General features: G+C 49.6%; 1 protein-coding gene across 1 annotated transcript in view; it reads left to right on the forward strand.

Moving 5' to 3' along the window:
* Positions 1 to 1619, forward strand: part of Serpine1 (serpin family E member 1) — a 9969-nt gene extending 8350 nt beyond the window's left edge. The window contains exons 8-9 of the mRNA XM_013350552.2: positions 264 to 347; positions 595 to 1619. Coding sequence (XP_013206006.1) covers positions 264 to 347; positions 595 to 632 — 122 coding nt within the window. The 3' untranslated portion in view covers positions 633 to 1619. The remainder of the gene's footprint in view (positions 1 to 263; positions 348 to 594) is intronic.
* Positions 1620 to 11293: the final 9674 nt, after the last annotated feature.

The following is an 11293-nucleotide window of genomic DNA, read 5'->3' on the forward strand; positions in this document are numbered from 1 at the left end:
CCCAGTGAGGGGCTGGGGTGTGGCTCAGTGGTAGAGCCCCTGCCTAGAATCCCCAGTGAGGGGCTGGGGTGTGGCTCAACTATAGCACTCTTGCCTTAGCATGCCCGAGGCTCTGGGTTTCACACCCACTACTGGTTTCCTTTAAACCACCTGAATATCATCTCCCAGTGCTGCCCCCAGATAGGCTGGTGTCACTGGATCTCTTAGGATCACACCAATGACAGCGTCCCTCTAACCCTAACACATGGTTTCTTCTCTTTCAGCCATTGTCGTCTCAAGCCGCATGGCCCCTCAGGAGGTGGTTATGGACCGACCCTTCCTCTTTGTGGTTCGGCACAATCCAACAGGTGAGCAGAACCCACAGCACTCTCCTCTCCTCCCGCTATTTCTTCAAAACCACGATAGACCTGCCCACCATGTAGATGTCCCTCGAGCCTTTAGGGACTCAGTGAAGGCTCTGGAGCTCAGTTCCGTTCCATCCCAGCACCCCGTCATAGCCCACACAGTGCCAGGACCCCAGTCCTAACTCAGTCACTTGCCCCTCACTCACCTGCTCTGATTCTCACCTGGCATGCATGATTCCTCTACCCGCAGAGACGAACCTCTTCATGGGCCAAGTGATGGAGCCTTGATAGCCAGAAGAGAGGCCTTTGCTCGGGATGAAACTGGAGCTGTAATAAGCAGAAACTCTGAAGAAGAGAATTATTCTAAGTCTTCTTTTGGGAGAAGGAGAAGGCATTTCTTTCTCCCTTCTGGCCAGCCTCCCAGACCTCAGACTCTCGAAGGGGAAAGTGTCTAACTCCCTCACTAGAGGCAGACTCCCCTGATCCAGACCCTCGACCTCACAGAACCTTCATCTGCTCGTTTTTCTCACGTTCAGCCTTTGGACCCAGGTCCTACCAACGCCCCAAGGGGCCTCAGGGCTTTCCCTCAGCATGCTGGGGCAAAAATCACACTGTGGCCACCTCTTGCACCGTCTGCCGCTGCTGGGGTGGGTGTCCACAGGCAAAGGAAGAAACGCTGCCTTATCTCAAGGTCCACTGTGGGAATGACCACCTTGCCCAGCTCCAACGGGCAGCAGATGGACAGATTGGGTGTTTGCCCAGTATGGAGCCCAGTTCTTTTTGTCCCTCCCCGACACAGCGTGCAGAGGTTCTTTCAGAGTGTAGGTGACTTGTTTACATAGCTTCTTTGTCTTCACTCACAAACAGTTTTCTTTTGGGAAGGGAAAGAAAGATCAGATGTGTGTGTGCCTGGCTCTTCATCCGCAGTCCCCCTGAGGGGGTGCAGGGGAGATGCCTGGGGGTGTGCTTGACTATTTATCTCATTCTTCTTCTTGTATGCTTGTTGGAAAGAAGAAGCACTATTAAGAAAAAAAAGCATTGTATTTAAACCATGGCACACGGTGTCCCGTTTGGGGTCTATATCCCTGTCTCTCAGGAGCCTCACTTCATAAGCCTGCCCTCCTGGTGGTCCCCCTGATGGGGCTCACACTGCCGCCTAGTGGCGGCCTAACGCACCCTTACCCCAATGCTCCCCACCCCCCGCCCCTACCCCCACCCTCCGTGGCTTTTTTTCCCTAGGGACCTTGCCAAGGTGATGCTTGGCAGCCCACGTTAAAGGAAGAAGAGGAAGGAAAAAAAAAAAAGATTGGGTGGAAGAGAGAGATTTGAGGGAGGGCAAAGTGGTTTCAAATTTTTCCAACACATTCAGGAGCAGAATGCAAAGGGACTGTGTGACCTAACAGGACAGAACTTTCTCCAATTCCTGGGTGACTCAGAGCCGCACTGGTGACTCACTTCAGTGTGTCATTTCCGGCTGCTGTATGTGAGCACTGGACACGTGGGGAGGCGGGGGAGATGAGAGAGACAGCCAGCTCCCGGTCAACCACCTTCCTCCGATAATCATTTTTGAAAGCCTCCTTAGCTGGGGGTATGATCAGAAAACCAATTTACTGAAACATTGCGCAAGAAGGTACCGTGAATGCAATCTCATAGCAGGCCACTCTGCATCCATTACGCCTCCACCGGAAAGAAAAACAAAACTCATTCTTTGTGTTTTCGTTTCCCTCTCCTTCTCTCTCTCTTTTTCCTCTTTTTGTTATGCACTGGACAGCCATACACCGTGTACCCACAGGGGCCCCAAATGTGGGCATGAATGTTCTTGAATTTTGTTGGTAACAAGCATTTTTTTTCACTTTTGATATATAAGCAGGTAAATATGTTTTCAAAAACAATAAAAATAAATAATATGCAAGCAACATCACTTGCTTTTTGCCTTTTTCCTTTTGCTGAACACAAGGAGTCAAAACCATATTGGGGGCTGGAATGGCTGAGTGGGTGAAGCATTTGCCACACAGGGCTGATGACGTGATTTCAAGCCCTGGATCCCACATGATGGAGAGGGAGAACTGACCCCTGGAAAGTCCGCTGACCGCCACACACAGAACATGGCACATGCGCCCACACTCACCCACGCAGACAGTGAGAATGGGAGAAAGTTAAGGGGCAGGTGAGATGGCCGCCTAAAGACCCGAGTTCAATTCCCAGAACCCACAGGTCAGGAGGTAAGAACCAACTCTTGCAAGTTGTCCTCTGACTTTGACACACCCACGCTGAGCACACACTTAGGTGCTCACACATACAACACATTTCCAGTTCTAGGCTAGCTTAGACTCAGGTACAAACTGGAATCAATGACTACAGCAACAACAACAACAAAGAAACCATAACAGACTTTGGCGAACCACACAGGGATAAGCTTGTGGGAAAATCCATGAGACAGTCACCACAGCTGTGTGTCCTGCCTCAAGGACAGGTTGTCCAGGGTTTGAGTCTCCCCCAGAAACCATCCTTAAAGTGGGGAAAGGATAGGCTGAGGATGTGGCTTGGTTGATATTTGCTCAGCATGCACGAAGCTCTAGGTTTGATCCGTGGCACTTCATCAAACCAGGCACGGTGACACATGCCTGTAATTCCAGCCTCGGGAGGAGGAGGCAGGAGGATTTCAGAAATTCAAGTTCATCTTGGGGTCACGTAGTGAATTTGTAGCTGATCTTGTCTCCAGAAAAGCAGAAGGAAGCAAAAAAGGAAGAGAGAGAGAGACAAAGGGGAGTGGGGAGGAGGAGAGGTATGTTGGGTTTGGTGGCGCACAACTTTAATCCCAGTGCTTGAGAAGCACAGGCAAACAGATGTCTGTGAGTTCAAAGCCAGCCTAGTCCATACAGCAAGTTTCAGGCTGGCCAGGGTTACCGAGAGAGACAGACCCCGGCCAGAATGAAGGAGAGGAGGTGGATGAATTGAAAGAGGAAGGAAAGGGGAGAGGGAAGAAGGGAAGAAAGAGTGAGTGGGGCCTGTAAGCCTAGCACTTGTTGAAGGTTAGGAGTTAGATAGCAGAATGAGATTGTGTCTCAGAAGCAGAACCGGGCTTGAGCCAGGCTTTTGAGAGGTAGAAGCAGGAAGACCAAGAGTTCAAAGTCATCCTCTGCTACATAGTGAGTTCAAGGTCAGCCTGGGATGTGTGAAAACAAGAGGAGAAAGAAAGGGGTGGAGGAGAAAGGGAGAGAAGCTGAGACAGGGATCCAGATCCATCAAACACTTCGCACCCACACCCAAAGACCTAGCTGCTGTCCATTGCTGTTTCTCAAATCTATTCCTCTGTCATTCCTTCCATCATGGACCCCCCACCCACCGCTTTCTATCTCTGCTCTCTGTTTCTCCAGCCCCAGATCAGGTTGTACTTCCCTCTGGGATGGCCCAGCAAAGCCGTCAGTGGGATCTCTTTCCACATGACCCCAATCGAGTTGCCGTTTCCAGCCTATAACCATGTTTGCATTCACGTGCCCAGCCCTGTTTAGACATCAGGTCCCCAGGAACCGAGGTTCTTTTGTTACATATGTACTCTCTGTAGCCACTTTTAAAGACCTTCCTATAAAGCCCCCACTCCTTCCCTTCCTCCCTCCAGTTGGGATTTGGGGGCTTATTTATTTCTGGTGTGTGTGTGTGTGTGTGTGTGTGTGTGTGTGTGTGTGTGTGTGTGTGTAGGGCTGGGATTCCAAGTCAGAGCTTCAAGCATTCTAGGCAAGTGTTCTCCAGGCTGGATAGAATTGGTCAGTGAGAGCCAGAGGACTGGCTGGGTGGTAGGATACTTACATTGCATGTGTGAGGCCCTGGGCACAATCCCCAGCACACAACAACAACAACAACAACAAAATGACAAAATTAAAAAGGACAAAGGGAAACAGCATCGACAGCACTGGGTTAACTTAGCCTAGAGATCCAAACAAGATAGTTCTATACTGAGATTGTGGCCCAAACTTCAGCTGAGGACAGGCAACACGGCTCAATGGGGAAAGGCGCTTGCCGCCCAGCTTGAGGATGTGAGTCCTATTCCCAGGACTGACGTGGTGGAGAGAAAACCAGCGAGTGCTGCAAACTGTCTTCCGACCTCCATGTGTGAACCACGGCACGTGCATATCTGTATTCATGAACACACATACACACAGGAGCACGCACGCGCATACGTGCGAAGGAGATAAACGTAAAAGAAGGAAGAAGAAGACAACCCTCCTCTGACACTAGTTTCCATCCTCCTGCCTCACTCCCTTTGAGCTCACTGATGGGTAGCTAGGGTCACGAAGACAACTGTCTAAGAATTCAAGAACATTGGGACCCAGATATAATCTCCTTATGCCCCGAAAATGTGAGCAGTTCTAGGCCTCGGGCCGAAGGTTGGAGAGTGACCCATTTATAATAAGAGATTTTCTTTTAAAAACTTACAAGGAACTCTACACCAAAAAAAAAAATCTCAAAAAAGTAGGACTCGTGAGCCCTAATTCTCCAATGCACAGTTCAAAAATGGCCTCACATGCTGGGAAGGCTCAAGAAGAAAGGACTCTTCAAAAGGTCCCCTCACCACAGAGGAATCAAGCAAGGCGCTGCCCCACTTAACAGATTCTCGGTTATTCTCAGATACAGTCGAGATAAAGACGGTGAGGGACCTCAGAGACCCCGCAGCAACCTCACAGCGTGCCACCTGCCTGCCCTCTTTGCCTTCTGCGTGGCCTCCTTTTCTTGGCCTCCCAAACTTTTCTTCTTTTCTCTATTTCTTTAGAGATGAAAAACTAACAAGACCCATCCCCAGCCACCACTCCCAGTTTCTTTTTTTTTTTAATTTTTTATGACTTTCACAGAGTGGAATTGTTTATCTGCCCACGGACAGGCAATGAACACGAATGTGAGAAACCCTTCACGACAAAAATATTCTATAAAAACCACATCTGTCAATGAGATGTGACCTGTTTCCAAACTTTTCCTCTTCTTTCTTTCTTCCTTCCGCCCTTCCTTCAACCCTTCCTTCCTTCCTTCTTTCCTTCCTTTCTTTAACAGGATACCATTAAACAACCTAGGCTATACTCGAACTCATAATGCTCATGCCTCATGCTGCTGAGTACTGGGATTGTGGGACACCATGCCAATCTAATAATTGTGGGATTTTGGTTATGTTTGTTTGTTTTGAGACAGGGTCTCACTGTGAAGACCAGGCTAGCTTCAAACTCATAGAAATCCATCTGCTTCTGCCTCACAAGTGCTGGAATTAAAGGACTCACTAATTGTGAAGAAGGTTTTGTTTGTTTGTTTTAAGATAGGATCTTGCGGAGAGATTGAGAAGCTGGACAATTCCATCAACGATAGCATATTTGAGATAGTGTCTTATTATACTGCCCAGGATAGCTTCAATCACCTGGGCTTAAGCAGCCTTCTTGCCTCAACTTGCTAAGTAGCTGGGAATACAGACAGTCACTAATGCATCCTAATTCCTACTGATGATGTCATAATTACCCAACAGCACCACAGAGAACAATACCTGCACTTCTGTAGATATGTGTATTGACTCTCTGTGGCATTGATGAATAAGTCTCTCCAGACATCAAAAGTGCTTAGAGGAGCCCATGAAATAGCTCAGGGAGATGACGTGGTGGGTGAAAGTGCTTGCTGCCAAGCCTGAGGAACTGAGTTTGATTCCTGGGTCCCACATAATGGAAGGAAGGATCTGATTCCTGAAAGTTGTCCTCTGATCTCCACATACATGACGTGGTATGTGCGTTCCCCCGACACACACAATCAATAATTTTGTTGTGTGTGTGTGTGTGTGTGTGTGTGTGTGTGTGTGTGTAGAACTTACACACAGCCAGGCAGACCATTTTGGCCTCATGTCCTGTCTCCACTGCCTGCATTTGCATATGCCACTCTTTATCCTAAACAGAGGCTTCTTGGGTGAAATGTGTGTGACATTGCTGCGCTCCCCCCACCCCACCCCACCCCACCAGATGTCACATTGACGCTAATGGAATGCTCTTTTCTGGACGGAAGCAGACGTGTCTTCAAACAAAATCTTGCCGAGATTCTGAACTCTGTGTTTAGCTCAGATTCACTTACAAGACAAACACGGGCTGGGAACACAGTTCGGCTGGTGGAGGGCTTGCTTAGCATGCACAAAGTCCTGAGTTCTATCCCTGCAACACCCGCCGTAGACCAAACAGAATGGCACGAGCCTGTAATCCCAGCACTCCTGTAATGGAGGCAAGAGGATCGGAAGCTGAGATCATCCTTAACCGCATGGCAAGATTGAGGCCAGCCTACAATACATGAGACCCTGTTTCAAAGAAAGGAGATTGGGGGAAAGCACGGGGGCTGTGAAGCCTAAGTGTGTGTGTGTGTGTGTGTGTGTGTGTGTGTGTTCCATTGAGACAGTTCAGTGGCCACAGGCACTTGTCACCAAGCCCGACAACCCGAGTTCAATCCCCAGGACCCATATTGGGATGGCAAGAACTATCTTGGGCCAGTGTCTTCTGACCTCCTCTGCATGAGGACCTTTGATTGCACGTACACACACACACACACACACACACACACACACACACACGGGTCTTGCTTTATTGTTCTGGCTTTCAGAGTTGTTTTAGGAGACTAGATCTCACTGTTGAGTCCAGGATGTCCTTGAACTGGTCAGTCACCTGCCTCAGTCACTCAGATCAGGGGTTGACAGGCGAGTACCAGCCAGCACTCCCACCTAGGACTCGGTGATCTACAAAGGGTAGAGGATCCTGATGGTCGGCTCTGGAGGCTGAGAAGGCCAGGAGCACAGCCCTGGCATCTGTTCAGCTTCTGAGGTGGGGGGGGCTGATGCTGCTTCCGTGGGGGGGAGAGGGGAGGGCAAATGGACGTGTGCAGAGGAAAGACAACGAGGAGGATGGATTCCATTTATAACGACGCGCTCCCAGTGACTAATCCAGCTCAAAGGACTGAGGAAGTCATCATCACCCCCTTAATGGCTGCGTTACTTACTTTTGTGTTGTAATAAAAGACCTGACAATCCCAGCAGCTCTGAGCAGCGCCGAGCTCAGACTGTGAGCCACAATAAACTGGAAGGCTACAGTCCGTCATGGTAGGGAGGGAGTGATGGCAGAGGGGTGAGGTGGGGGGAGGGGGTCACACTGCATCTCAAGTCAGGAAGCAGGGGGAGACAAGTGCAGTGCCCAGCTCCCTGGAGTCCCAGTGGACTGGATGACGTCACCCACATTTAGGGTGGGTCTTCCCGGCACACTGAAAGGTTCATCTCCTAGGTAATTCTAAATCCAGCCAGGTTGACAATGAAGACTAACCATCACAGAATTATTTGGGCTCGTGATTTCAGGGGGATGCAGTCCATCGTCCTGGGGAGACACAGGGGGATGGCTCTGTTCCAGGCGGTGGGAGCATGCTGCAGTGGCTCTTCCCATGGTAAGAGACCAGGAGATGGAAAGCTGGATGGGAGCGGGTGTGTGTGTGTCTGTGTGTGTGTGTGTGTGTGTTGCCTTCAGAGACCTAGTGCTGCACTTCTGTCAGCCGAGCCCCATGTAATAGTTACTTTTCTCGCTGCTGCAATAAAACACACCACCAGAAGCAACCTATGAGGATGTCAAAGCAGCTGGAGCAGGAAGCGGCTGGTCACATGACACCCACCACCAGGAACATAGAGTAGTACCCGCTGGTGCTCAGCTCCCTTCCTCTACTTACGTGGTCCAGGATCCCGACTAGGGAATGGTGCCGCCCACAGTGGAAGTGTCCTTCTGACCGGGGGAATTCTGGACTGTGTCAAGTTATCGGTTAGCACTAACCATCACGCCACACTTCCTAACAGGCTTCACAGTGTGGGGACAGTGTGCTTAAAACACAGCCCTGTAGGAGGCATTTCTATTTCAAACCACAGCTATCCCCTAACCACCTTTTTTTTTTTTTAATATTTATGAGTGTTGTGTCTGTCTGTCTGTCTGTATGTGCACCTCATGTATGTCTGGTGTCTGCTGAGTTCAGAAAAGAGCATCAAATCCTCTGGAATTGGGGTTACAGATGGTTGTGTGGTAACATAGAGTGTTAGGATCAAACCGGGGTCCTCTGCAAGAACAAGTTCTTAGCCACTGAGCCATCTCCTAGCCCCACCCTTCATCTCACTTCTCAAAGGCCCTGCTGCCCAATATTGTCACATTGAGAAAGTAAGGTAGGAATTTTAGGGGACCCACACTTAACCTATATCAAAACTCATCTATGTGGATCACAACTATTCTGGGGGCTGGAGATGGGGCTCAGCCTACCGAGGCCAAGTACTTGCTGGGCAAATGTGAGGGTTTGGTTCCGATCCCCACAGACTGTATAAAGCTGAGTACAGCTGTGTTTGTCTGTAATCCCAGGGTTGGGGAGGCAACCACAGTCAGGTTCCTGGATCTCGCTGGCCGGCCAGCCTAGACAGTTGGTGAGCTCCAAGTTCAATAAGACCCTCTCTCAAAAAATGAGTCGGAGGCTCAGATGAAGATACTCGCCAACAAGCCTGATGACCCGAGTCCAATTCCTGAGTCCCACATGATGGAAGGACACAACAGACTCCTGAGAGTTGGCCTCTGGCTGCCACATGTGAAAAGCATATGCATGCATGTATGTGCGAGCGTGTGCACACACAAATGTAATAAAAATTCATAAACAAGGTGGAGATCAATTGAGGAAAACCCAGATATCCATTGTTGTCTTCCACATGGATGTACACACACGTACACACAGACAACTCCCATGAACATACCCATATAAACATGTACACAGACTACACGTGTGCACATAAGTATACACACGTATGCATACACACACACATACAGAAACAAACCCCCCTCTTCTGAGTGATGGGGAGCCATGAGAAGGCACGTGTCAGCATCCCACAGGAGCCCGGAACCCAGCTGAATCGATGAGGCTGACTCATAGGCAGGCAGCAGAGAGCACACAATGAAGAAATTTACCAGGCAGCTCTCTGTGACATGAACAGAAACCAGCTCTGACTAATGGAAGCACAGCAGGGAAACGGGGTGCTTAGAGAACTTCCAGGCCAGCAGGGGAACAAAGCTACATATGAAGAACGATGCCCCCCAAAACACCTGTGCCTCCCTACCCCACCTATGTCCTCACTGAACAGGGGATACCGTCAGCAGCATCACGACACACCCATCTGAGGGATTTCACCTTCTGACTCTCTTTGAGAGTCTACCTATCTTGCTTTGATTGCCTCACTCCCTCTTGGACCAAAGTCCAGCAGGCAGGTGCACCGAAGCCCTGAGCTGGACTGCAAGGGTCATGCTGAGCAGGGTGTGGTGGCATGCACCTGTAATCCCAGTACTCAAGAGATCTCAGGATCCAGGGCAGCCTGGGCTAGGTAGCCACTTGGAAGCTAGCCTTAGGCTGGATTTTTAAGACCCTATCTCAAAAAACAAAACAAAACAAAAACCCGCACCCATGATTGTTTAAATTGCAAAGGTTGTCAAATGAGGACTGGGATGTACTCAGTTGGTAGAGCGCTTCCCTAGCCTGCTTGAAGGCCTGAGTTCCATCTATAGCACTGCACAAACCAGACATGGTGGTGCACACCTTTGATCCCAGGACTCGGGAGGCAGAGGGAGGCAGATCTCTGAGTTCAAGGCCAGCCTGGTCTGCAGACTGAGTTCCAGGACAGCCAGGACTATATAGAGAATTCTTGTCTAGAAAAAAAAAAATCCTCAAAAATAAGCAAACAAACAACAAAAAATCCAAACAAACAAAACAGATGCGGTTGTTCAAGCAAGCAATCCCAGGGCTAGGAAGGTAGGGGCAGGAGGATCAGAAGTTCAGGGTGATGCTTAACAACACAAGTTTGAGATAAGCCTGAGCTATGTGAGACCCCATTTCAAAAAAATAAAAATAAAAGTTATGTCATCGGAAGGCCCTGGCTGCTGCTCTGGTTGGGCTGGTGGTACCCACCCCTCAACACTGTCTTCTGTGGTCTCCATCATCTACACATGCTCCTCCATCTCATCTTTGATTCTTCTCCCTTCTCTGCCTCTGAGCTCATTTATCAGCCTAGGCTGATTAGCTCATCACATTCAGCTCTGATTGTCTCTCTCCCTCTCCCCCTTGTGCCTGGATACACCTAAGCGGCCTCCTTCGTGATCTTCTGGCCCTCCATCAGCGCTTTCCAATTATCCCACACAGTGCTGTATGACTAACACTGTAACCACGGAGCCGGCTCACAGCTTCCTACCACGGCTTTCATTAGGTGGTTCACCGGCTCCAATGGTCATAACGACTCCCAGTTGCCCACTGCATCAAACCCTAACTCCTCCCCAGGCACTGGCAGGAAGGAACCCTCTCGTGTAGTCTCAGCTTTCATTATTCACAAACAATTAAGAAATCCAGCCATCACCTTTCTGTCGTTCTCCACGAGCAGAATCCTTGCTTGTTTGTTTTTAAGATTTATTGTGTTCCTGCGTCTGTGTGAGAGTGTGTGCACGTACGTGCAGGTGCCGAAGGATATAAATGCCAGCGGCAGAATCCAAGGAGCTGCCGTTATGGAGGAGGGGTGTGGGTGGAGGGGCGGGGATGTTGTGGTGCTGGGAATCAAACTCTGGTTCTCTGGAAGCGCAGCAACTGCTCTCCAGCCCTGACTTCTCATTTGTTTTTGTTTTCTGGTCATTTGTTTTGCTTTGGAAACAAAGCCTCACCTAGTCCAAACTGACCTTGAACTCACTAAGTAGCAGCTAAATACCTTGAACTCCTGAGTCTCCTGCCTCTACCTCCCAAATGCTGGGATTACAAATCTCTGTAAACCACAGCAGTTTGTGCTAGGCACTGGGGATCAAAGCCAGAGTTTCCTCCTGAGTTTACAAGCCTGGTGCAGGAGGGGAACAGTTAATAGGGCTGGCAGCCTCACCTCCTTCAGCATCTTGCTGCTCTCTCCCGCC

This window comes from Microtus ochrogaster, chromosome 2 (assembly GCF_000317375.1).
Source record: "Microtus ochrogaster isolate Prairie Vole_2 chromosome 2, MicOch1.0, whole genome shotgun sequence".
NCBI lineage: Eukaryota > Metazoa > Chordata > Mammalia > Rodentia > Cricetidae > Microtus > Microtus ochrogaster.